Raw genomic sequence first — 27,181 nt, 5'->3', positions numbered from 1 at the left:
AAGGGGAAATGGAGGCAAATACACAAAAAACGCTGCAGAGACACTAAAACAGTTACAAAGAACTCTAAACAGATTCAAATACACTATAAACAGCTAAAAAGAAACTTAAAACTGGGATAAATAAACTCAAAAAAGATGCACAGATACTCATACAGCCGTAAATAGAGTCGAAACTGATACCAAGACACTAAGACAGCTGCAAATAAACTCAACACTGATGCAAAGACACTAAAACAGTTACAAAAGAAACCTCAAAACAGATGCAAAGAAACTCAAAACTGATACAAGACATTAAAAACCGCTGAGGAGGAACTCAAATGATCACAAGTAGACATAGCATGATTCCAAAGTGCAGCAGAACAACTGAAGACTACAAAGACACAGAAATCCCAGTACAAAGATACACAGCAGGACCACTTAGAGATGATTATAAAATCTTCCCACAGAGGAGCAAAGCACCATACAATTGAGGTTAAATTCAGGTCAAATATGTAACTTGTAAAGATAAGTAATGAAGCATCAAAGCAATGTTTGGATAAAAATGATTTACTATCATTTAAGTTACAAAATGAATAGCACTTCATATTCTGAAGCTATCTTTAGAGTGTCATATTACTTATCCTGATTAAAATAAGATTGTTTTTCCAATATATTTTAATATAAACCAGCATGTTAATTGCCCCCCAGTGGTTGGGAACGTCATCAGCATGTTGAGTAGTATTTTAATATGTTTATATTAGTATGTAAAGTATTATAACAGACAGTAATATTCCATCTGACATCACGTATCTCTGAATGTGGTTTATTTTCGCGTTATGGCGAGTATATACAGAAATCTGATTGGCTCGTACTCCATGACGTATCCTTGGGGGCGGGGGCTTTTGAGAGCAGCAAAAGGGTGACGTCATATTTGTTATGGAAGAACGAAGCAGTGACTCCGGCGGCGGAAGAATGGAGCAAAACATCCCAGATTACAAGGTAGTTCTAGGTTTTATCAAGCATTTACATCCAGCATTTTGATGTGAGCATGTTGACAACTTTCCCCACAGCTCGACACTCGATTTTCAGGTGGAACTAGACGAGATTTCGGGGCAATGTTAGCTTCTAGCTAGCTGTCGGTGTTCAATACAACGCTGGAGAAGGTAAACCCGTCAGCTACACGTTGACATCTGGATCATTCGTGACACGTCTGGCCCTGTTGTGTTAGAAGCCGATAGATGTGTGATCTACCACACAGACACGTTAGCTCTGTAGCTAACTAGGTCAAAGCTGCTTCAGCCCAACAAGTTCGGTTTTTTAACGTGCGAGTTTCGGGTCTCAGGTGGAGTGACCTGACAGACCAGACGAGCTGAAGTCATGTGATCACTGTCATTCACTGCCTTTGATGTGAGACCTCGACCTCATCACTACATAACCTCCACACACATCATCCAGTCTTATCTGATCAACACGGTGTGCTCATTTAATTTGACATATAAGTAGTTAAACCATATAACACATTTATAACAATGGCCTCAATGTGACCAGATTTTTCTATTTATTTATTTGACAGGTACAATGTTTATTGATCAACATTAAATACAGAACCTAGCATGAACCTAATCTATCCATTGTCTTTGATTAGATGTTGAAAAGGCAGCTTGAATGATAATAACATAATCCTAAATTGGCTCATTCATAACATAATAAATACACAGAGGGTAATACAGTACATGTCAACCAAGGAAACAATGTGTGTACTTTATACAGAATAAATGACAACAATAAATAAGGTAAGAGAAAAATAGGGGGATGGAAAGAGCAGATGAATTATAGACTAAGCTAGACGACCAAAAAACAAGAAAAAGGAAATGAATATAATATTTAGATATTGTTAACAAGCCAGTTCCTGATTTGATTTGTATTTTAGAATATTGGTCAGACAGTACAGCCATTTCATTATGTCATCCGAGGCTCTGCGAAATTATAATGAGAACAATTTTCAACCCCTTGTAGATACTGTTAGTATACACCTCCAGATTATGTCCCCATAACCTCACTTTGGCACAGAAGTGAGGCATCTCTTTATCTCACCTTACTTTTTATAACCTTGGTATTGCTTCTTCCTCAGCTGATATTTGAGAAGGAGGGAGTTTACCTCCACACAAATGCCAAGAGGAGCAACCAGGACACCACCATCCCAGGGTTCATCCGCGTTGTGGAGCGGGTAAGAAAATATGTCTGTGTCTGTGCTATGTAGAGGAAAACCCCCGAAAGCACTGGGGTCATTAACTGTCTCTTTGTTCTAGGCTGGGGTGCCAGCTCTAGAGTGGAGCCCGCTAGAGGATGAGGGCCGCTGTGCCCCCGCTGTACTCTACTCCAAAAAGGTGGGCAGTCATGAAAAACAACAAAATGTTCATATATTTTCGGACTCAAATGCAAATTAATGTCATCAACATTTTTGATTTACAATTAGGACGGAGAAGGAGGGGAGGAGGATACACACTTTGACCCTGGTTATGAGCCGGACTGGGCTGTTATCAGCACGGTGAAGAAAGATCGAGAACATGTTCCAGTCAAAGAGTCAGGTGCCTTTAACAATTCTGTCACTTTTGACATAGAGTTACGTCGATAAGAAACAATGTATGAAAGTAAATATCCCTTATTTCTCTTCCAGATCAGTGGTCATTCTCTCTGCCTCTGTCAGAGCTCTACTCTCTTCGGAGGGCCCGCTTCTCTTTGGGTCGAAACTTCCTGGTGCTGACGAGTAGAGGGGGGCACCCCCTGCCTGCTCTACACTTCCACAGGGGAGGAACCAGAGAACTTCTTCGGGCCCTGCATCACTACATCGTCCTGGACCCGTGAGTATTATCACTGTAACACTCCCAGCAGCAGAGTCAGTGTGTTGGAATTTGTCTCAGCACTTTGAGCAGCTGACGTCCCATTTCAGGCAGAGCTGTTTACATGATGCGTCACATGAGTGGAAATAAGGTCACATGCATTCTTTTGTTATCAGGTCACCAGTCGATGGGCGACTCTACCTTGCTTACCCACACGAGACAGGTGCGCTCTCTCACTCTTTTGATAGGCTGCACCTCCTTGATGACGGCTCCGATCTTGTTACGGTAATTTACTTTTATTTATTTTTTTGATTTCATTTAAAAGAGAGCAGGTGTTACATGGTACATTTAAAGCTGAAATAATATTTTCAGTCGTAAAGTATAGTTACTAATATCAATCTCCATCATAGCATAAATCGATCATAAAATCTTTCTGAGTTTTTAAGCTTAGTGATCAATACAGATCAAAGTCACACTGTGGACTTTACTTAATTAAAAAACTGTACAACCTTATCACTGGGGATCCCGATCTCCCCTCAGATTCACATAATGAAGCACACTCAGAGTCACAGCATATGACAAAAGTGTTTCCCTGTCGAGCTCAAAACACACGAGGAATACAAGTGACACGCCTCTTCATCTGTCACTTTGCTTTTTTGTGCCCTTGAACAGAGATTCATCCAGGACCCCTACGCCACAACATTTGGTGGTTTCTCCAAAGTCACCAATTTCTTCAAGGCGGCCCTCCGGCCTCCAGATTCCCCCGCCCACTTGCGCACTGGTCAGGATCCAAACCAGCCCCCCCAGTCCGATGATGAGCCTGGATTTGAACTCATCAACTGTGTAAGAGAAAGATACCGAAAGGCCCATTTTGAGTCCTGCCACCCACAGGTACTCGATGGGTAACGTGTACAAATATTTTTCAAAAAATTCACTGGTACAGGCACAGGTACAAATGAACCATTCACAAGCAGGAAGCGTTTTTTTCCTGGAGAAACTAGGAATTAAATGATTGTACTGTATTTTTTTATTTGAATCATTTTGGTATGAAGCCTAGTCAGCTGCAAGGTTTTTTATTGCTAAAGTCTACAACACAACCTTTGACACCCTCTCTTCCTCTCAGATAACTGTCACTACCGAGAGTGAATTAGCTAGTAGATCCAAATAAATCAGACGAATGCTCACAAAAAAATTGTTGGTCAAAAGAGACGTGAGAATTGGAGGCATCAATCCCTTGTTTATGTTTTTCCATCTAGGGGGTAGAGCTCGGTCCCAGACCAGACGTAACCAGGGGACAACCTCTGGACAAATGGGAGGAGTTTCTGGACCCCGAGGGCCGCGTGACGAACCCAGACAAAATCAAAGAGCTGGTGTTCAGGGGGGTAAGGCTGTTAATATATTGGCAGTATACTTATCCCCTGTTTCTAGGATTCATTTTTTATTTTTATAATAGATACAAATTTATTGATGTTGTTCTTTCCTCTTGCAGGGCATCATGCCATCACTAAGGAGAGAGATCTGGAAGTTCCTTCTGGGTTTTTATCCATGGAACAGTACTACTAAAGAACGGGAAGACATTCTGCGGTTTAAAACGTCAGTGATTTAATTTTTTTTACATGCTTTTGATGGTTTGACACCAGTTTGTGAATAATCATGATTTCATAAATAGTTCAACTATTCCCTCAACCCAGCGACCAACTTTAATGCAATTGTGTGTCTGCAGGGACGAGTATTTCAGAATGAAAGTGCAGTGGAAGTCTGTCACCGAAGAGCAGGAGATGAGGAACTCACTCCTCAGAGGCTACAGAAGCCTGATAGGTCAGAAAACAGAGGATCAGTTCATCGTTGTATCCGTACGCTGCTTGTGATGCTGAAGTTGAACTTGGCTTTGTTGTCTTGTGACAGAGAGAGACGTCAGCAGGACAGACAGACACAATACCTTCTTCTCCGGGAACAACAATCCAGGACTGACTCTGCTCAACGATGTGCTGATGACATACTGCATGTTCAACTTTGATCTCGGTAGGATTTTACTTGGCTGTTTGGCAAACAGGAGTGCAACTAGAGTGTGAGTGTGAGTGTATGTGTGTGTGTGTGATTAAGTCTTGATATTTTCAGTTCAGTTAAAACTTTTTTTCATAAATAACTATAAACAAACATCTCTGGCGCTTTTCCTTTATTTATTATTCTCCATCTGCCCAGGTTACGTCCAGGGCATGAGTGATCTCCTCTCTCCTCTCCTGTTCATCACCCAGAATGAGGTGGAATCCTTCTGGTGTCTGACGGGCTTCATGGAGCTGGTGGTTAGTAGGCGTTTCTCACTTCAACAGGATCAGTGGCTGCGGCTTTTGAATTTGGGAGTTCGTCTGAATCATTCTAGAAATCAACAGTGAAAGAGAATGAGTGAAAGTTTGACATGAAGTTAGAATGCCACACTTTTATATGGTCAGTGAAAACATTTTTGTAATAACTTAATGCTTCATTTGCAGTTCTGGTTTAACGTGAACAGAAGGCACACATTGTTATATGTGTGTGAATGTCTTTCAGAAGGATCTTTGTTAAGTTTCAAACTCAATAAGTCATAAATAAATCGCAGTTGTTTTGAGAATGTGTTTTTACACAGACTTAATGGTGACAAATAGTCCTCCTCTGTTTTCATCTATGCAGCACCAGAACTTTGAAGAGTCTCAGGAGGCCATGAAGCAGCAGCTCCTGAAGCTCAGTATCCTGTTGAAGGCTCTAGACCCAGAGCTGTGCGACTTCCTGGGTAAGTCAGTGAACATCCATCCACTCACATTCTGAATTTCATTAAAATAATTCATAAGTATGGTGCTAAGAAAAGCAGGAACAGAAACAAGAATAAAGAGGCTCCTCAACATTCTGCAACCTTCAGGCTACACTTAAGAATGTATAAGTTATGTATAAAAGCATCTGCAGATGGGTGCACACCAGGTAGATATGCATGAGAGGAAGTGCCTGAATTTCAGTTTTAGGGATAAATCATTTACAAGGAGCTCAGTGTTCTTGTTTTGTTTGCTGCTGAACTGAAAACACATTTGTGTTGTTCCGCAGACTCCCAGGACAGCGGCTCACTTTGCTTCTGTTTCCGCTGGCTGCTCATCTGGTTCAAGAGAGAGTTTTCCTTCGAGGACATCCTCACTCTGTGGGAGGTGAGCACACAACATCTGTATTTACTTACATACATGAAGGTTTTTATGATGCTCAAACCGCTGAAGGTCCAAAGACATGCATGTTAACTGGTGACTCCAGATTAGCTGTAGGTGTTTCTGCGAGAGTACGTGGTTGTTTGTGTCTACCAGGGTTTTGATTATACCTGACATAGGGTGGAAAAAGCAAGGACCTGTTAGCTCAGGATCTGTAGAGCGCCCACTTTGATCTTTAACATTAGATTTCACTGCCACAGTCTTTTCAGCATTTAAATGTTTGTGTTTATAAGCTTGTATCTCCAGATGCTGCCATCTTCACCAGACAATGTTTGAAGATTACCTTGTTCCGGTGATCAGGTTCCCTTTTGGCATCAGGTTAAAACTAATGTCTTCTGCAGAGTAAATTGACATGGGAGCCAATGTATCCATTACCATTGCAGACAAAAGGCAGATGTTAGCGGGTGTTAGTGATTTTTTCTTTTTAGCGGTGGAAAAGGAGCCTAATTGAATTGTCAGCTAAGTATTGATTTTATTTTACAGACTGAATCACCGACATAAAACCAAATGGGTTTTGTTTTCTATAAAAAAATCCCTGTACCCTGCGATGACAACTTTTATATTTGTGTGATAGACAAGCGACAAGTTCAGGTTGTAACCTCCCCCTCACCCAGTGGGAGCTGGTATTGCCCACCTCTGTAACATCCTGTTTTCTCCCTCAGGTCCAGTGGACTGGTCTTCCATGTGACAACTTCCACCTGCTGATAGCCTGTTCCATCCTGGAGTCCCAGAGAGGAGAGCTGATTGGCTCAGATCATGACTTCAACACTATTCTGAAGGTGTGCACCGCATGTGTCTCATGTTTACGACTCAGTGTGTCAGCACAGTAACAACAGCCTCTGTGTATTGTCATTTGATCTGCAGCACATTAATGAGCTGACGATGAGGTTGGATCTGCAGAGTGTTCTACGTGGAGCGGAGGCCATTTATCTGCAGTTTATTCAGTGCAAGGTAAGAAGAGTCAGACATTTTCTGTTGCAGAAAAAGTGAAATGGAAAAAGTTACACCTTGCGTCATCTCATAAAATTCACAACAGCTCAACAATTATCTGTTTCATGCTACACAAGCCAGAAATATTGGGAATCATTTCCAATTGACAACTATTTTTTCACATACGAGTCTTGATATTATTAATTTATTAATCCATTGTATTTGTAACATATTTCTAATGATGTTAAAAAGCATCAAGTGGTAAATCGTTTTTTGTTTCCTTCTCCTGAAGATATAGTTGATGCATCTTATTCAGATTTTTAGGCATTTACTCGATAGTAATGAGTCATATCTATACATACCTGGGATTGTGTCATTTCTCACTGTTTATCCTATTTTTCTGAGTCCATGCATTTGCTCCTCCAATGATTAGAAGCCAATGTAGGTATTAACAATTAAAAAAAAAAAAAAAAAACTCCAGTTGTAATTTTTTTAATCAATCAGCTTCCTTTAAAAAAAATTCTCCTTGTGTATTCAGTCAAGTCTGTGCTGATCTGTTGCATTTCAGCCATAGAGCCAATAAATATAAAGGCCTGTATCAATGCATTGCTTTGAAGGGATATAGTGTAATGAACATTTACTAAATAACTACTTACTTTACTTAATAACTACCAGTGTTGCCATAGTTACTTTGAAAAAGTAACTTAGTTACTTTACAAGTTACTTGATTTTAAAAGTAACTAAGTTAGATTACAAGTTACTTGATTTTAAAAGTAACTAAATTAGATTACAAGTTACTTTATTAGTTACATTCAGCAGCTGCCGACAACACCCCCGCCGCCTCAACATAAAAATGACAACCGGTTTGGCCAACACTAACTTTATTAGACACCGCCGGAGGCCCCCCCCGCCCGCGCGAACGGAGGGTTCCCCCAACGGGCGCTGTAGCTGAGGTGATCCGCGAGAAGAGCCCGACACACGTCCAGAGTCGCATGTCGCCGACCGTCGTACCCGGTCCCCTCCAACCGGTCCCCGCCTTCCGCAGCGCCGACGGACACCGCCCCGCGGCATACTATAAGGAAAGCCCCCGCACCGCGGACGAGCACCTCCCCCCCTAAAAAAACGTCGAGGAGTGCCGCACACCGAGCCTCCGGCGGCGTGGTGAGGAGGGCGACGGGGCGACTGCTCCCCCAGCCGCAGGACGTGCCCAGCGGGCTAACCACAAATACCGAAATAGTAACGCAAGGTGACTTGGACAAGTAACTTTAATCTGATTATTGGTTTGGAAATAGTAACGCGTTAGATTACTCGTTACTGAAAAAAGCGGTCAGATTAGAGTAACGCGTTACTAAGTAGCGCGTTACCGGCATCACTGATAACTACTTAGTTTATGCTTACAGCAGACATTTCTATCGAGGGTACAGCTCGACATAAACTGTCCGCTGTCTAGCATGTGACCACGTTGTCTAAACATGTGTTGCAGAAGTTGATCCTGAGGTCCCCTGCATCAATAGTGACCTTTTACTGTACTCGAGTTGAATTCTGCTTATCTACTCAACTGACTGACATCCTTACCTCAGATAACATTATTTCCTCTCCAATACAGAAATGATGCAATACATTCACACACACACACCCCCGACCTGTTTTTGGTCAGGGCATCACCCACACAGAGACACTTAAATATGAGCACTTCACTGTTTTATCACACTCGCGTCATCCACCTTGCCCGTGTGATCCTTGCTGCAGAAAGCTTTTACAAATACACTTACAAAGACAACTCGACTCAGAACCAATTTCCACCACAATAGAAAACTAATTCCTGTCCCCTCCTCCTCCCCCCTCCCCAGGAGCTTCCCATTAAGGTGCAGAGGGTTCTCGGCCTCCACGTCCCCCCCAGCTCTGACGAGGACAGCCCGGACTCACAGCCCGGCGAGGCACAGCGCCTCCTCAGCCAATCCCAGTTCGGAGCTTCCTCCTCTAATTCAGCACGTGGTCACCCTTATCCTTGAGTCTGAAAGTCAGCTGGTGGACTGACGCTCACTAAACGATGAATGAAAGATATTTATATATGGAAAAAAAACGAATCTATATATACATTGTGATCAAATGAGAAGGAAGACTGTTGTTACTGTTTGTCAGGGGCAGGGGGTGCTGTTGAAGTGTTTTTCTTTTTTTAATGTACCCCTGAAGTTTTCAGTCCAAGATATTTAAACACTGTGTTCATACTCCTCTTCTTTTTCCTATTTTTTTTTTTTACCCGGACAGCTCGTCACTTGTTTTCACATCCTCCTGAGTTTCTGTCATCTCTCTTTTCTCTCCGTCCTCTGTTGGATGCTGCTGTTTTACCTTTTCCCGAGTTATTTAACAGCTGTTTTCCTCCCCGCCTGTCACTTCAGTGCGATCTCTTTGTTGAGTTTGGTTTAGATTTCCCTCCTGTTCCCTTTCCACTGTTCCTGAAAAGGGAAGATATTGAAGTATAAACTTACTGCCAGCACCTTGTCAGTACTGTATGATGCCATTCCAGCCCTATGCAAAAGTTTTTGCATGCCTTATAGTTTTCACATGCGGCTAGGTAATATTTTAAGCCTCGTAATTACCTGTATAACGTTTTCATCTGCTGATTATTACCAAATAAATGGTTGAATCTTATCAGTCTGTCTCTTTTAGGTCTGCTCGGCTACTCTCTTAAAGTATATACATTTTACTGCCACTGTGTGATTCTCCACCATTATGTTCTATAGCCTCTTAGACAGTTTTAGTTACTTTAACATTAAGATTTTGTATTGAAGAAACATGATAAATTCATACAATACAACTTCTGACCTTTCTGGCTTGTGACCCTTAACGAAAAAAGCAAAGTGTGCTCAAAGCTCCTTGTTTCATTACCTCCACCAAGGAGAAGATGTTTTCAACCCTGTCCGTTTGTTGGTTGGTTCTCAGCAAGATTCAGAAAACAACTGAAGAGATTTCCACAAATAAATACAAGATGATGCAGAACTGAATACTTTTCTTGTGATGTAACCGTGACTGCAATCCAATCTACCCAACTGAATATAAAGGAGTTAAACATTTAAATTTTTACTCTAGAAAACAATACTATTACTTAAGATGCAGTGTTTTTACATTACTCTTATAGTACTTAAACATAATAGTGAAGGATCAAATCATCTCAAGCAGTGATGATCTGATCATGTGTTTTATTGTGTCACATCTTCATCTAAACTAAATCTACAGTTGTAGAACATATGCTGGAGAATAAGAAAATGGATATTTCCTCTGAAATGTTGTAAAGTAGGAGAGGAAACATCAATTAAAAAGAAAAGAATTAAAAATATTTAAGTAGATCGACTGGATTTTTTTTTACTAACTCATTAAAATACAGTTGAAAATTAAATAGGATTAAAATGCAAAGTGTGAATTGGTGTATTTATAAACTTTAACATTTGAACATACCTCAATTTTCCCCAGATTTTTTATCTATATTTTTGAGAGTTTTAGGTTTTTTGATGAAATTCTATTCTTGATCGGAGCAACTGTAACAAAAAAATGTCCCCCTGGGGATCAAACTGATAAATTATCATTTTTTCCAGCTAACACTGACATCTATGAGTTAATGTGGCGTCTTTAACTTGTGAACTGGTTAAACTTTGCCCTCTCCCCTCTCCCCCTCCCCACTGGCCAGCAGGTGTCTGTGTGAGGTGAATGGCGGAGGGGAAAATAGGACCTCTGTTCTCCACTGTCCCGGGAAATGAGCTGGAAAATGAGGGGCGGGGACGACACACCTCCTTCTCAGGACCCGCTGCACTATTCTTTTGGCCACTCGCTGTCTCTTACCCCCTCGATCTGTGTTGTTTGAATACAGCTGCGGTGTATGAATTTAGGAGGGTGCTTAAACAGGCCCACGATCTGTCACTCCCTGTCCCATCCTCCTCCTGCTCCTCCTCCTCCTTCTCCTCCTCCCTCCTGACCTCACTTGACTGACAGAGCCAAACTTAACTCAGGCCTTCATTCAAACTCAATCTGCTTTCATTTCCTCTCAAAGCCTGTTTTATAGGCGAAGGTCTTGTCGACAGCTTTAAACCCCATTTTCTCACTAATGCCACAATCGACCAAGTGCTGGAGGATTATGGTCTGTTCATGTTGTCATTATGCTGAGTGTCTTAGGAAAGCTGTTATCTGCGGTAGATGATGTGGCTGCACAATCTACTCTCTGACTTTCCTATCCCGCTGTGTATTTAAAATGATAATTCCACTGCTTTCATTATGAATCAGTCAGTTCTACTCACTTATCTTTGTGCTATCTTGTACTCTATTTCTTATATCTTTTGTTTCTGGAATCAGATTTTCTCGACTGTACTACATAATCCAATCAATAATTTGCCTTCTTCTCATATAAAAATCAAATCGGACTTGTTTTTAAAAGTGCCTTTCATGGAAAAGTTGCAATACAAGGTATTAACAATACAGTAAGAAAATTAATAGTAATGAATATTATTACAATACTTATAATAACGAAAAATAGAATAAAATAAAGCAGGTAGATTAGATAGAGAGAATGTTAAAATGAAACTGTTGGTGGACTAAAGTTAGTCAGAAGTACTTAAAAACTTGGGTTTTGCAAAGTCATCTATAGATAAAATACATTATTATTATTATTTATTTTTAATTATTTAATTCATACCCCTCTTTTAGGCTTATATGAGGTGAATTGATTTTGTGCTGCCCTTGTCATTTTGGTCACGGTAACATCAAAACCTGTGCACAGGGGAAATATCTCCCCAAGATTTAAACAAGAGAATGAAGACATGCAATCATAATTATGTCATCAGATCATAACTTGTAGATCAAACCTAACTGTGCTTTATTTATAAAGAGGCTGTATGATTCAGACCCCGTGTCCATGTCACAGTGTACATGCTGCTGTAGTGGAGAGCCAGCAGTCATTGTATTTCTCCTTCTTGAAACGTGAAACTTTTCCACAACACATATCCCTTATATCTTTACCCCTGTATAGCACCACCGACAGCTATTACTGTGAACAGTTTACTGAAGTACTGTTCTGAGTTCAGATACCTATATTTTAATACTTTAAATTTTTTAGGTTTTAGTCCTTTATAGTTTATAAAACATGATGCTTGGATTGAACTTCCCATCTGAAGCTCCATTTCAACTAAATACATGTACAACAGCAATAATAATCCAGTATATAATATTTAATAGTGTGACAATTTTTTAAGGGGTTATTTAATTTCCACTCAGTTCTTTAATAATTTATGATTTTCATAGAATTTCATAAAAGTCAAGTATTTTATGTTGTAGTGTTAAAGGATCTGAGAACTTCCTCAATTACAGGATACGTGATGAAATATGAAAGACAAAGTCTTATAAAATAATTATATTTGAAGTAAATACAAAATGTCATCAAGTTAGAATTATTTTTGTGCTGCACATGTAGTTGTGAAGTTTGTGGAACTGGTCGTCTGCTCCGCGTTGAATGGAGCATGAATAATTGATGCTGAGCTGAAATCATGGTCTCATTGTGGTCGTCCATTTAACTCCCATTTGAAACGAGAGCTGCCATTGAAACCTCTAATGTGTGAACAGCCACCTGTAATGACTGCGTCAAATACAATCTGTATTCTCCACTGGTGAGAGCGACCCCACTGTGACCATCAGAGGAGTCCCCGGGGAGCGTGTGAAAAGTGTGTCTACCCCATGAATGTGTGAAGTGTGTGTTTGTGTGTGTGAGGCACCAGCAGCAGGCAGAAGGCCAGGGGGCTGTTGTCTGACACTGATTTGTAAAGGGAGACAATACGGCTCATTGACCTGCCCCGGCTCCACTGTCTGTTGCACATACCTCGCCTGCCCAGCCCTCCCCAGTGGCTTCACTGCTCTTTAAACATGAGCAGCAGATTGCCACAGGCTAAGGGAGGGGAGGCCGATGGGACACAGGTTGCTTTGACAATGAGACTCCAGAGAGTAAAGAGAGGGATGAGGCCTGGAGAAAATAGAAAATATAACAAGTACTTTTCAGGAGTTGTTCAAAGACAACAGGATTTGCTTGTGTTTCTCATCCACTTGGCGACTTGATGACAGACTAACATTTATTTAACTCATTTTGGGGCGAAAATTCTTTAAAATTGTTTCATACTCGTAATACATCCTTGTTTCTTGTGAACATTTGTAATGAGACATTATCATGTCTCCGCTTTATTTACGAATAAACATGTATCTCACAATAGATGTGACATGTGAAATTTGGTGAAGATTGGATCATTTCTGCATGAACTAAAACGTTCATAGTGATAGATAGAAATTCACTATGCCATCACAGACAATTTTTACAATGAGTCATCATCAAAGCCCTAAAGGCTTTCCTGATCAAATCTGAAGTGGATGTGATACTACAGCTTTGAGAAATGAAAAATAACATAATGTCAAACATACCGTTTCCTGTTGCCAATAGGTGGCGCTATGACTTTAATTGGATATATTATATATATATAATTCTGTTTGCACCCTTTCATTGATGGCAAACTCAAGAGAAAGGTTACAACTATAGATTCATTTAATTATCATGTAACCTGTGAATTAAATTCCTGATTGGTTGATTCATTGCATTTATTTGCATCCAGAACTTTCACATGTTGTTTTAAAGTTCTGTCATTTTGGAAAGAAAGGTGTGTCATTTAAAAAAAATAAGAGCCTTGAGTTCTGTGAATAAATATTTGTCCCCAAAAAAATAATAAAAATGTAAAAGGAAAGAAAGAAAAGTTGATATTTGAGATGCTTAAACCAGAACATCTGGACCATTAGCTCGTGAAAAATGTTTCAATATCTGAATTACATGTAAATAATTATGTTACTCACCATTTCAGCTCCATTGCTCTTCACAGATTGACAGTTTAATTTTGTTGATCTGGCCTGTGGTTTGTCTCGCAAGATAAAATATATATATATATATTGGTTAATATATTAATATTACACTTAATATTTGCATGAACATCTATATTTTATTTCTACATATAACTTTTTAACTTTAACCTGTGATCCAGTGTTAGAAGATGAGAATAATCCCTGTTATCTACCAGCAGCTATAATTTAACATCCATCCATGTGTTTGACATATTTCCTGCCCTCCGCACGTTGTAAACAAACACCCTCATCCTTTTGTCATCCATTCCCATTGTCAGAGTGTGGAGGTGACCTTTTCTCTCCTCTCGCTCTCTCTCTCTCTCTCTCTCTCTCTCTCTCTCTGCCTCTCACCCCTCGTAGCCTTTTCTTTTCCTCCCTTCTCTCTTTCACTGTCGGGGACAAGCTGTTGCTCTGTCCCCTGCGGGCCACTCCCTCTCTTGTCTGCTCCTCTCTCCTCCTCCCCTGCCTCCCTCTCTCCCCTCGCTCTCCTCCTTTCCCCCTCTCCCCACCTGTTGGAGCAATTGTTGCACAGACCATATTGTTGTCCTCTTATTATTTTATGTCACTCACGAGGGTCCCCACCCCTCTCTGCCTCGGACTTTCTGCCACTCCCTCTCCCTCTCTCTCCCGGCTGGGTATAAAACTCAGAGGACTCAGCTGGGGGCTGATATTCTGCACAGCACCACAGGACACCAGAGTCCAGGTTTCAAGAAGGGGAAAAAACATCCGCAGGGATTTCTACACGACCCCTTACCTGCACAGCAGCTCAGGTGGCAGAAGGACAGTATCTGCTGTTTTTCATTCCCAGTTGGACATAATAGGTTCATATTTTACCCATCAGGCCGTGTAGATGGAAAGGGCCATGTCTGTGTCTCTGTGGTGCGAAGAGGTCGAGGATGACCAGAGTCAGGTGCAGGGCCAGGGCCCCAACAGAGGCTCGTCTCAGCTGCGAGCCGCCTGGGACCCCACAGTGTCGGGGCACCGTGTGATCCTGAGGCTGCTTCACGTGGAGGAGAGGTACATGCCCTCCATGCTCTACATCACCCTCATCCAGAGGGATCCAGAGCGCAGGGAGGAGCTCGCCAAGTGGGCCATGGAGGTATGAAACTCTTGATTCTGCCGCATGATCCTGGAGGAGTTGTGTCATCGCAGCAGCTGTGACACCGGTGTCCTCTGTCTTTTCTCTGCAGGTGTGCTGTGCGATCGGTTCTGATGAGACAGTGTTTCCTCTGTCTGTCTCTCTGATGGACCGCTTCCTGTCTGCCACTCTGTCTGTGCCCGTCTCACCATACTGCCTGGCTGCCGGCTGCATCCTCATCGCATCCAAACTCACAGAGTGCGACAACATCACTGCAGACACTCTCTGTGCTGCAGCCGATTACAGCTTCCCACCCTCGACCCTGCGGGTGAGTCCATCACTTGGTCACTGTAGAGGCTGGAGTGAAAGAGTCCAGTAAAGATGACAACTCTGGTTCATTTCCAGCTGAGGGCCCCGGATACCATCACTAACTTACATCAAACTGCTGTGTAAACTATTATTTTAAAAGATTTAATATATATTTCGAGTTTTATACCTTTTATGGTACTTAACCTTTATGAGAAGACATTAAAGTAGCTATATCATAGTATAAGGTGGACAAATATAAGGAATTGTAGGGAAACAAACAAATGAACAAGTATCTCATGAACTAAAAATACCAGTAAACCACAAACTGGAAGTCAACCTGTTTAAAACTTTAAGTATTTAATCAACAAATTGAATTATTGATCTAATCAACTTTAGAATATATACTGTTACCTGAGGAAATAAAAGATACATGCCCATCATCAGTTCCAGTCCAAAAGATGCACATAAACATCGTTAATGGAAGTTAACTTTTGATTATCTTCCAGATTAATCAGTCGATCGTTTTGTCTATGAAATGTTAGGAAAACTTCACAGAGCTCTAGGTGGCATCTTGATTTTCAGATAAAAAGTCATAAGAGTTCTTTTCACTTTGATATATATGATGAGGAGAAGCAGCAAATCTTCCCATCTGAGAAGCTGCACTAATGTACAAAAAATCACAGCTCATCTATTGATATCAAGTTATACCATTCTAATTGTGTGTCAACTGTAATAACTATATCGTAGATTTTTAACTTATACATCAGCTTTCCATCTGATCTTGAAGCTAAAGTGAATCAGCGATGCACTTCAGAGATTTAAGTCAGAAGTTTCCTTCAATGATCTTAAACGCAGCCTTACAATTTAAGTTCATGTTTTTATGACTAACTCCATGTTTTACCACACCACGACTTTTCTAATTCTTAAAACCGCCTGTTCCCTCCATCAGGAAATGGAGCGAGTCATCCTGGCCACTCTGCGGTGGGACACAGCAGCGGTGACCCCTCAAGACTTCCTCCCACATTTCCTGGCCTCAGTGGAGCAGAGAGGCGATGGGGACGGCGGTGAGTCTTCGGAGGAGCGGTTGTCCACCCTGCGGCGGCACAGTGACACACTGGCGGCCATGTGTGTCTGTGACTCCCGGTTCCTGGGAGCACCTCCATCACTTGTTGCTGCAGCATCCCTCAACTGTGCACTGCGAGGCCTGGGCAACCAGGGGCCCTCTCAGCTGGCTCACATGAGTGAAGAGCTGGCAGAGCTGTGCCAGACTGAGCTGGTGAGTAAAGACCTGTTCATTTCAGTTGAATTTGATTAGAATTAGGTTTCCTTATTATTCAATTATTTCAGGGAATTGGATTTGCAAAAACAATGTGTTTTTAGCAGCTACACACCAATCTTGTCATGTCAAATGCATGAAGAGTCTTTCATCTCTGACTAAATCCACTCACTTTCTCTGTCGTGCTTCACAGGCAGTGCTGCAGTGCTACAGTGACATGATAGAGTACGGCCTCAACCAGCGGCTGAGGAGTGGGCTTCAGCAGGGCCCCACAGAGAAAGAGGCAGAGGTGGAGGAGGAGGTGGAGGAGGATGAGCGGGCCGGGACACCCACTGACATGAGAGAGATTGATTTCTAAACACTGAATCAGCTGATGCAGCGCAAGTGTAAATCAATATAAACCATTTAAGTTCATCAGTCAAACTGATATAAATTTAAAATGACCCCAAAATGCTCAGATATGGTTATATATATATACATTTTGAAATAATTGATTATTATTAAGTGACTGTTAATTTATTTAATTTTTTTTAACTGTATTTATTTGTGAACACTTTTTGCAAGTATGTGTTTTCCATGTGCCATATTTAATTATTATCTATTTCTATTAATTTTATTGTAGGCTTAGATGTCATTTTGATGCATTCATATTTATATATTTAATTTTTCATCACGTGCAATTGTTGACTGTGTTTATGTTAATTTATTTCACTATGCCATGACTTTGTGTTTATGTACTGAATTAAATATACAGCAAATCTATTTTTCAAACAATTAAAAACGTTTGTACATAAATTGTGTCGATGTTTTATTTACCACTGGGATAATGATGCCTTCAGGTACATTTGTGTACGTTTAAGGTAGGATTTTGACGTTCACAAAATCCATGTTTTTTTACTTAGAAATCTTTTATATCGCATTTTAACAATTAATATTCCAAAAATAAAAAAATCCTTGATACATCAACTAATAATAATTTGGCAAATTCCTTAATCTGCTGGCATTACTTACATGTCATTATTCGTGGGGTGTAGTATTTCCAACGGTCCCTGAAGGCAGCAAAGCGCCGCTGCTTCATGACGTAAATTTTCTCCGACTCAAGTAGAAATCGCGATTTGATCGTTTGATCTGAAAAGAACAACATCAGCGGTAAGAGAGGAGTTTTTAAAGACGTTTCTCTGTTAGAAATCATTTAAATTACTGGTTTGATGTCAGTTGGGTTTAAAAATGTGCAGGAAATCGGGACGTATAAGCGGAGGAAGTATTCTGCCTCATATTTCCCATAGCTAACAGCTGCGTTGATGGAGAAGGAGCTCTTGTATCACCTTTAAAATTACGTTAAAAGAACGAATAGTGTATTAAATCCAACGTCAACGCACACCCACCACGTGTTTAATCTCAAGTGTGTGTTACAGACACAGAAATATCCGCGTCTGTCTTGAATCCTAATCACTAACCTCCCCTCCGCATCCATGTTTCCTCTTTTAAGCTAGCTGGCTAACTAGCTACAAACACGAACAACGTCATCAAAATAATTTCGTGTTTATCAATCAGTATAGTGACACTTCTGGTGTCCTTTATGAAATATATCCTCCTATTTCCCTCTCTGAAATGAGATCTTCCTGCTCGAAACTGATTTGTAGGCGAGATTCCATTTAGGAAATGTATGATTATAAACATCTCCAAGTGATGAATAAACTCATGACCAGATAATGTTTTAATTTTGACCTTTTTTAACTCTTTGAAGTCTCCTGCTGAATTCGGCATATAATGTGCACACCAGCCACCAACCATGTACACCAAATGTGATTGGTTCTACCTATCTGGCTGGTATCAAAGGCTATGATGACGTAGAGTTATTCAGGATGTGATGTATTGTGTGGTGCTCATGTCTGTATCCGGGTGTCTGACGCGTTCCTTGAACTTGTGACTATAGATAAAAATTGAGTAAATAATGTCTGAAGTTCCGGTTATTCAAATTCTAATGTAAATATAGTGAAAGTTTGAGTCTGGTGATAGGTTTACTCACTCAAGTTTATTTGAGCCTTTCAGCAAGGCAATTCGGAGTGCTTTACTTAATACGGAAGGACATAAAGAAAAGACAAAGAAGACAATATAAAAATATACATAATTAAAATAAATCCAAGTACAACATTAAAATAACTGAAAATATGAAATAACTTATTAATATTCAGTGACCCATTCAGAATAGGACCTAAGATACATTTTGTTATTTCATAGTTTTTATGTGAACATTTGTATCTTGGAATAGCCATGATGGAGTCCAATATTTCACTAAAAGAAACTGTTTGCATCTATTTCTGATTTAATTTTTTGGTGCACAGTTCAGTGATTAGCGCTGTCGTCACAGCAAGAAGGTTTCCAGTTCGAATCTGTGTGGAGGCTGCGTGTTCTCTTTGTGTCTGTGTGGGTTTTCTCCGGCTTCCTCCCACAGACACACACGTGCAGTTTGGAGTCGGATTGATCAGAGACTCTAAGTTAACTTTTGCTGGAATGCTTCTTTGTATCTGTATGTTGCCCTGCATAAAACTCACAAGTGAAGAATCCCTGCAGAAATTGAGAGGTGTATTAAAAAGATGTCCTGCAGGTGAACTGACGCCCGATCCATCTTGTCCAGGTTTATCACTCACACACCTCTGTTGTTATTGTTTGATTTAAAGGAGGATGAACCTAAATCCTGGCTGGCTGCTGCTTCTCTCCATCGCTGCCGGGGTCTGGTCGGTGCCTATTGATCGCAATGGAGGCATCCAAGAAGTTAAAGAGGAAGTACCGGAGGAGAATGCTGTAAGGTTCCCTTTCTTCTTCTTTTCTTTCACCGTTGCACGTATGAGCTCAAGCTGAGAATCCATTTAGCCTTAAATTAATCCTTCCATTTCAACACACTGTTGCAGGACACAGGCCTGTACTACGACAGGTATCTCAGAGAGGTGATCGAGGTTTTGGAGACTGACCCTCACTTCAGAGAGAAACTGCAGACAGCCAACACAGAGGACATCAAGGTTAGGATCCCTCTCTTACTGTTGCTCTCTCTTCTCCTCCTCACCCACAAAGCTGCCCTCGTTCACCTTGACTAGCACCAAGGGGATCTAACATTTGATTTGTTCTCTCTCCCGGGTGTGTTCTCCACCAGAATGGCCGCCTCAGTAAAGAGCTGGACCTGGTCGGTCACCATGTCAGGACTCGGCTGGATGAGCTGAAGCGGCAGGAGGTGTCTCGGCTCAGGATGTTGCTGAAGGCCAAACTGGACAGCACCAACACACAGAGTGAGTGGACTCATCAGATTTCTATGTAATCTATGACCCCTGTTTAAAAATATGGTTATTACACAAAACTGATTTTTGTAAAGCAGTATCTTTTATTAGCAACTTAGCTTTTTCCTACGTTATATGTGGTTTACTTTATCAAATGTAAAGTCTTGACAAATACCACAGCTTAAGTCAACAGCACTAACAGTAAATAGTCAATAATAATAATAATGTTCTGATATCATAATTATTTTTTATTATACAAATAAATAATATAGATACATTGTAATGCATGTCAAATCAAAAAGACATCAAATGGAGAAAAAAACTCTCTTTCTATTTGGGAAAAAGTAACATGCAAATGTTTGTACGTTACTTAATGAAAAGCAAAAATAAATTTAAGTTGCCTTGGTTGAGTTTTTTCCCAACTTTTAATCGCCAGTGAAACTTATTATCAATTGAGACATTGAGCACATATAAAATAATGCAAGTGAAAAGAAAAAACAAACAATACTTTAGAACATGCCGAAATCAGGCACCTGTTGCTTCACTTACAGTAAAAGCGTACAGATGTGCAGTGTTGTCATCTTCGATTCATGTGCGAAGATGCAGATGCAAAAGAGCTGAGATTTTAACCTTTGAAAAATAAATGCACAAAGTCATGTTTGTCAGAAGTCAAACATGTGTTTGGTAATTCTTGTATTTTTTCCATGCAGGCCTCCAGATGGACCACGCCTCCCTGCTGAAGCAGTTTGAACATCTGGATCCACACAATCAAAACACGTTTGAGGCAAAAGACCTTGAGCTGCTGATCTCGACGGTAAGACTCTGCTGTGATGAGTGAGAGGAGGGATTTCAGACGTGCACTGAGGTCCATTCCTGATGTTTTCCAGAACGTTTTATAATAGCCCCCTTGTAAAATGTCTGAGTGAGCCCATGTAAAAATACAGTCAGAATATGTCTGCAAAATTCACAGCGAGCAAGTGGCCGTGTTGATTACGTTTCTAACCTTACAGACACGATGGGAGAATATAAATATCTCAGGAGGACAGAGAAGCATATAGAAAACGAAGATGTCATATTGGAAAAACAATGAGATCCAAGAGCTTTTTTCGATAAGGGCTGATGTCAGTGTTGATGTGCAGTAAACCAGAACCCTGAGCTTTCTGCTGTGGAATGATTTTCTCTACCCCAGCTCCACCCCTCACCTGAATGTCCCAGACAATTTCTTGTTGTTGTGAACGTGTCTGACCCGTAGAGAAGTGATCATTTCCCCCACATTCTTTAAGAATCGCTCTAATCAGACTCCAGGGTGCCAAAAACAATGACAGGTGTGTCTCTGCACATTTTTTTGCTTTTTGTTTACACGGGACTCCCTCGTTCAGGCCACCAAGGACCTGGAGAACTACGATGCCGAGAGACACGAGGAGTTCAAACGCTACGAAATGCTGAAGGAGCACGAGAGGAGAGAGTACCTGAAGGGCCTGGACCTGGAGAAGAGGGAGAAAGAGGAGAAGAGACTGCAAGAGCTGCAGGACAAACACCGGCAGCACCCGAAAGTTAACGCTCCGGTGGGCAAAGGATGGATCCGTGTTTATAATCAGTGGAAAAGAGTGGCGGTGAATTAAGTTTTTTTTTTTTTTAACATGCGTGTCCTGTTTCTGCTGCGTCTTGTCACATTCAGGGTAGTGTTGCTCAGTTGCGGGAAGTTTGGAAGGAGACAGATGGCCTGGATCCACAAGAGTTCAACCCTAAAACCTTCTTCAAACTGCATGGTGGGTAACAACACCTCCTTTTTAACCCCAGTTCTTTTTCATTCCGACGAGATTGATATGAAACAGTTCCCATGATTCTCTGCCCTGTTTAGATACAAACGAAGATGGTGTTTTAGACGAGCAGGAACTGGAGGCTCTCTTCACGAAGGAGGTAAAAACCCTGCAGTTCATTACAGCTCCTTTCACTTCAGTTTTGTTCTAGGGTTTAACTCGAGGTTTTACTTGTTCAGTTTCCAGATGGAAAACACATTTAAATCCGACAACAGAATATGACAAATGGATGATCATCAGTTTGAAAATACAGCTGTTCATGTCAGCGTTTTAGGAAAATACAAAGTTTTAAACCTGACAGGTGTGGTATGCACCAGCATCCTCACGGCATGTAACATCTGTTCATCTCCCTCCTCCAGCTGGAGAAGGTCTACGATCCAAAGAATGAGGAGGACGATATGATGGAGATGGAGGAAGAAAGGCTCAGGATGAGGGAGCACGTCATGAAGAATGTGAGTCTTTATTTACTGTCATCTCACTTCATCATATCCCATTAACTGTTCTCTCTGCTTTGCTTTGACTGAGACATCGACCTTGTTTCTGCGTTTTAAAGGTCGATACCAACAAGGACCGGCTTGTCAGCGTGGAGGAGTTCCTGAAATCCACAGAGAAGAGGGACTTTCATAACCCCAGAGAGTGGGAGGTAAAGAGCCCAGAGGAGGCCTGATGGGCAGGGATGTGGTCGGGTTATTAGACCGCCTGTGGTTCATGTCCTAGGACAAGCTGGGAAAATGCGGTTGGTGAAGTTAAATGGGTCAAGCAGCTCTTTGTTTAACGTTTGGTGGAATTAGGATGTGAACACATCAGGACTGGATTCCTGACAGGGTGTATTAATAAATTAGCCTTAAATCTGGTTTATATCAACAATAATACCAGGCTATTGTTGCTGACATACTTTCTTTGTGAAGCATTACAATAATTCCATCACTGCTACTTCAGTAATACCATCACTTCTGTGTGTTCGCCTGCCGTCTCTCCAGACTCTGGACACGAAGCCGGCGTACACGGAGGAAGAGCTCCAGCGATTTGAGACTGAGCTCAGAGACAAAGAAGAAGAGCTGAAGAGGAGGGCGGAGACGCTGCGGCAGGAGCAGGACCTGCTGAATGAAAGAGGCAAAGCCCTGGAGGCTCAGAAGAAAGAGTACCAGCAGGTAACTGTCGCACCGCCTCCCAAACCTTAGACTGTAAATCAAAATGGACGCAGTTCAAGTATAGAAGGAAAAGGCCTGAAGCATGTATTCTCTTGACTGACCAGAAACAACTTCATATTTTCAAAAGAAGTTTGTTCTCAATCTCTAGTTTCATCATCCAATGGGTGCAGGTCACAGCTGTATGTGGGTGTGCACTGCCCTCGAGCCCTCATTCAGGCTCCACCCCCTGTGCAACGATATGTAATTACTTCGGGGGGGGGTTTAAAGTAAAAAAAACAAGATAGTGCTCGACAAAATGCCAAACTTGAGGATTGAAAACGCCGGCTTAACAACCAATGGATGACATCACAATGGGTTAACACATCCAAGGGGATTCATACCATCTGAGACGCGTGGGTGACAATAATTACGTCAACAGCCAATTCAGCGTGTAAGAACACAATGACTTGTTCAGATGAGAGATGGTCTGATACTGACACCAGCGTCAGAAATGTCTCTTGATACTGCTGAAAAGGTAGAGCATCTTTAAAGTTTCACACAGATTAAACTGCAAATGTCTTTACCCGGAGAATCATTTTTCTCCGCTGCTCCGAAACAGTGCTGCTTTTCTGTATTTCTGGTCGTGCAGCGTTAGCCAGAGCAAGATTACAAAGTCAGCAGTTTGACTATATTTATCACTGGAAAGTCCCAAAGGTAAAACAGTGTCGTGCACAAGTACGTAAGACTTCAGTTTCGAGGGGTGGAGAAAGTGATGCCACTTAAAACACCAACAACAACTCTAGCATTCATCACTGCTATACAGGGTGAGCAGCACACAGCTGGTAAAATACATTATATAAGTTATTTTTTAAATGCACTGGTATCAGAACTGTACTTGATATTGACTGATGTGCAAAGTGCAGGTATTGTAATCTGTATCAGGAAGGGGAAGATGTTATCAGGACATCTCTAGTTCAGAATCATTTTTAGATTTTTTCTGTTGTTTTTCAAGGCGGTGTTAGAGATGTCCCAGAGACAGAAGGAGCAGCCGGCAGCAGATGGGCAGCCCCCTGCAGGCCCTAATGGAGAACTACAGTTTCAACCACAGGCCCCTAAACCTGAAGTTAAAGGTAAAAAGTGAAGGACAAGTGAAACATGTGGCAACGTGTTGTCGCTGTGGATTTGTGTCAAAACAGTTTTCAGTCCGTTAATATTCTTCTGCTCTTTTACAGAGGATAAAGCTCCAGCTGAGCAAGAAGTTCAAGTCCAGAACAATCTGCCTGCAGAGCCTCCACAGAATCTGCCTCTAGAAACTTAACGCAGAACGCTCTGACACACACACACACACGCACACACACACTCTAATTTGCACTGACACAGATATCCAGATGGGTTCTACAAACTGAGTAATGTGAGTAGTATGTGTGAATTGAGGCGGACTGGACTCGTGAATCATGACGTATCGTACTGTGTGTTTATGTCTTTGGTCTATGTTAAATTAAAGCTCTCGAAACAACAGATAAAAACTGCATATGTATTTTCAGAAATCTCCAATTTTAGTAAAGTTTTCATTTGTGCAGGGTCTTCAGTGTAAGAACAGTAACATCTACAAATAAAGTGTTTATTTAAAACCTCTTAACCGGACTCCTTGAATTCAGCCGACCTCTCAGTTATATCCACTCAACAGCTGAGCAACTTACACCTTTCGCATTCTATGTCTCTGACCTCCCTCAAGAAGCTGATGTTATCACTCCTGTTTGTATGTGAGTCAGCATCACTTACAATCAGCATGTGTCCATAATCATTTTCATCAAATAATCAGATTGTGAAGTGGAATCTTCCGATATTTTTTGTTTCTTTGAAATACATATTTTTACTCTAGTCAATATAAGAAGTTCATTACAACAGTTAGAATTTGCAAGTATGGTTTTGTTTTCAGAGTAAAAATCCTAAACCGTATTAAATGTTTTCAGGGTTATTCATAGTCGGTAGTGAAGTGGAAGCTTCTGATATTTCAGCCTCTTTAAATTTCCTAAAAAAATTCTGTTTTTCAAGTGTAGCGTGTTTCGGCCAGTTTGAGAGTTGACTCTCGGCTCAGAACTATTCACAGGTCTTAAGACCCGACCCAGTTTTGTGTTCACAGAGTGTGTAAGACGGCGTCACTCAGGTAACTGGGACTGTACAGAATGATCTGCTCATTCAGTTCGTCATGTTGACTCGTGTTAGCTGCGATGTTGCTCAAGATAACGACTTATAAGCAGTTACATTAAACTAGAAAAAGAATTAGCTCTTCAAGTTTAGACATAAATATTTTGTTATCTGGTGATTTTAAAACAGATCATGGTTTTACAGTTAAAATGTTTACAGCCCCAATGCAGCAAATTATTCAAAAGTTGGTAATTATCTTACAGTTTTTCTCCATTGCTTTGGCTCATTTCACGAAACAGAAATGACATTCTCAGAGCTCTAAGTGCAATTGGCAAAATAGCCCATATGGTTCAGCACAACTACATAGATCACCTTCAAAAGGTCATATCTCTCCCAAAACAGACAACTCATCAGTCAAAACCAAATCCTTTTCTCATACAAATAGTCAGTGCCCCCAAAATGAAAAGTCCCTTTGGCATTGTTTAAACACTACAGGTCAAAATGTTTAGATGTTTTGTCAGTATGGCAGTTGACCATAGAAATATCCCTCATGTGCACATTTCAATCTTGGCTCAGTCCTTTGACACTGAATGGTTACAGTAGATGTTTTCTTTCCAGAATATTATGTGTATCAAACAGAAAAAAGATTTATTCAAGGTTTCACATAAAATATGTTTATTGAACTCATACTGCCATGGAAATTGTTACAGTAATTGCCATACATCGTGCTTACAGTAACAGAAAATGTGTACAGCACAATATACTGTCAAACAATAAGCACATCAAAACTAAAATTTGGCATAGTGAGATATGACCTTTTGAAGGTGATCTATGTAGTTGTGCTGAACCATATGGGCTATTTTGCCAATTGCACTTAGAGCTCTGAGAATGTCATTTCTGTTTCGTGAAATGAGCCAAAGCAATGGAGAAAAACTGTAAACTTACTGTGTGATTGGTGATCAGATGTGTGAAACTCAACCTTGATTACTAAAGTTCTAGTTGCACCTGAAAATTAAGCCAATGATCCAAGATATCCTTATTACAGTATATACCATGATGTTTTTCATGGTATTATGTGCCTGTACGATTTTGACAGTGGAGTGAACTATTGTGCAGGTGATGATGTACACAATGAAATTATGCCAACATGTTCTGCAGAGAACAACCACTTGACTGAGAAGCGACAGTCAGTTTTCACCAGCAATATATATTCAATTGGTAATTGGGCTAACTGAAGGCAATTGTACCTAACCGTTTGCAAAGGTGTGCTAAATCATTTGAAATTTGTGCAAGCTGTTGGAAATTGTACTTGTCATTGCTAGGATGTGCTAATACAATTGCAATTTGATTAAAGGAATGAGATATTCCAATCTGTTGTGAACAAGTGCCCAGTGGTTTGGAGGTTTGCACGTGTTGTTTTGAGAATGTCATTTCTGTTTCGTGAAATGAGCCAAAGCAATGGAGAAAAACTGTAATAAGTGAAAATGTCTGGGGACCTAAATGTCTCACAGGCTCGATCCGGCACCAATCAGCAGTTTGTGACCCCACTCTAAACTAAAATATGATAATTGCTTATAAAAGCAAATCTATTGAAAAAAATACAATGTATTCAGTAATCCTAAACTACAACTGATCACACTTAATCAGTTTTTTTCTTCGATTCTCAGTATGATTTTGAATCCAGCCCTGTATGGGTTAATGATTTTAGTTTCCACTGACTGTTGTGACATAATTTGGTTCTCCACAAATTATAGTATGTAGATCAATAAATATTTTAATCTTGAATAATGCGTTCATCAAGATCTGATTTGTGAATTAGGTGTTCCCATCATTTTATCGTTGTAGCTTGATGTTAATTGCCAAACCTCGAACTCCCAATTTCACTGTAATAAAAAGGTTGCATTGGAAAAAAGTTAATATTAAAAATGAAGGTGGATAAAAATACACAAATTGTGCATAGACTCTGTATAAGGTCAGATCAGCCTTAGCTGCAGGAGAACAAATACATAAATACAGAACAGATGAAAAGGAAAAGTAAGGAATACACATTATTATTTATATATATATGATAATGATAAAAATACAAAGTAAAGAAGAGATGTTTCCCTCAGTGTGGAAGCTGGATGTGAGTGTTTCACCCTGTTTAGTTATTGTTTTTTCTGTGCCAAGCCTCCTCTTCCTCCTCTTCCTCCTGCTCCTCTTCCTCCTGCTCCTCTTCTTCCTCTGAGCCTGTTGTCCCCTGTCATGGCTCCCCGGG

General features: G+C 40.7%; 3 protein-coding genes across 3 annotated transcripts; all 3 read left to right on the top strand.

The window, feature by feature from the left end:
- Positions 1–874: 874 nt before the first annotated feature.
- On the top strand, positions 875–9,625 carry tbc1d17 (TBC1 domain family, member 17). The gene is made up of 17 exons (XM_053442640.1): positions 875–978; positions 2,111–2,206; positions 2,289–2,366; positions 2,456–2,567; positions 2,657–2,840; positions 2,996–3,104; positions 3,492–3,662; positions 4,076–4,201; positions 4,309–4,412; positions 4,543–4,637; positions 4,725–4,841; positions 5,022–5,122; positions 5,487–5,586; positions 5,892–5,989; positions 6,706–6,822; positions 6,908–6,994; positions 8,824–9,625. The coding sequence occupies exons 1-17, from the start codon at positions 916–918 to the stop codon at positions 8,983–8,985; spliced, it is 1,920 nt and encodes a 639-aa protein (XP_053298615.1). The 5' UTR covers positions 875–915; the 3' UTR covers positions 8,986–9,625.
- Positions 9,626–14,741: 5,116 nt separating this feature from the next.
- On the top strand, positions 14,742–17,078 carry ccndx (cyclin Dx). The gene is made up of 4 exons (XM_053442639.1): positions 14,742–14,990; positions 15,082–15,297; positions 16,228–16,558; positions 16,752–17,078. The coding sequence occupies exons 1-4, from the start codon at positions 14,742–14,744 to the stop codon at positions 16,910–16,912; spliced, it is 957 nt and encodes a 318-aa protein (XP_053298614.1). The 3' UTR covers positions 16,913–17,078.
- A 521-nt stretch (positions 17,079–17,599) lies between these two features.
- On the top strand, positions 17,600–24,415 carry nucb1 (nucleobindin 1). Its single transcript, XM_053442638.1, has 13 exons — positions 17,600–17,703; positions 19,236–19,359; positions 19,467–19,574; positions 19,706–19,838; positions 20,537–20,640; positions 21,206–21,391; positions 21,505–21,595; positions 21,688–21,746; positions 22,006–22,098; positions 22,200–22,289; positions 22,627–22,797; positions 23,789–23,906; positions 24,009–24,415. The coding sequence occupies exons 2-13, from the start codon at positions 19,240–19,242 to the stop codon at positions 24,092–24,094; spliced, it is 1,359 nt and encodes a 452-aa protein (XP_053298613.1). The 5' UTR covers positions 17,600–17,703; positions 19,236–19,239; the 3' UTR covers positions 24,095–24,415.
- The last annotated feature ends 2,766 nt before the right edge of the window (positions 24,416–27,181 follow it).

The sequence above is a fragment of the Pleuronectes platessa genome, chromosome 16 (assembly GCF_947347685.1).
Source record: "Pleuronectes platessa chromosome 16, fPlePla1.1, whole genome shotgun sequence".
Classification (NCBI taxonomy): Eukaryota; Metazoa; Chordata; class Actinopteri; order Pleuronectiformes; family Pleuronectidae; genus Pleuronectes; species Pleuronectes platessa.
Note: the sequence above shows the minus strand (reverse complement) of the source record. Positions and strands in the feature narration are given on the sequence as shown.

Coding starts and splice junctions, on each gene's coding strand:
- tbc1d17 (XM_053442640.1), top strand. CDS start 916: ATGGAAGAACGAAGCAGTGACTCCGGCGGCGGAAGAATGGAGCAAAAC. Junction 2,568..2,656: donor TGTTCCAGTCAAAGAGTCAG/GTGCCTTTAACA, acceptor TTTCTCTTCCAG/ATCAGTGGTCATTCTCTCTG. Junction 5,990..6,705: donor ACATCCTCACTCTGTGGGAG/GTGAGCACACAA, acceptor TTTCTCCCTCAG/GTCCAGTGGACTGGTCTTCC.
- nucb1 (XM_053442638.1), top strand. CDS start 19,240: ATGAACCTAAATCCTGGCTGGCTGCTGCTTCTCTCCATCGCTGCCGGG. Junction 19,575..19,705: donor CCAACACAGAGGACATCAAG/GTTAGGATCCCT, acceptor GTTCTCCACCAG/AATGGCCGCCTCAGTAAAGA. Junction 22,290..22,626: donor ATAACCCCAGAGAGTGGGAG/GTAAAGAGCCCA, acceptor CCGTCTCTCCAG/ACTCTGGACACGAAGCCGGC.
- ccndx (XM_053442639.1), top strand. CDS start 14,742: ATGGAAAGGGCCATGTCTGTGTCTCTGTGGTGCGAAGAGGTCGAGGAT. Junction 15,298..16,227: donor TCCCACCCTCGACCCTGCGG/GTGAGTCCATCA, acceptor TCCCTCCATCAG/GAAATGGAGCGAGTCATCCT. Junction 16,559..16,751: donor GTGCCAGACTGAGCTGGTGA/GTAAAGACCTGT, acceptor CTTCACAGGCAG/TGCTGCAGTGCTACAGTGAC.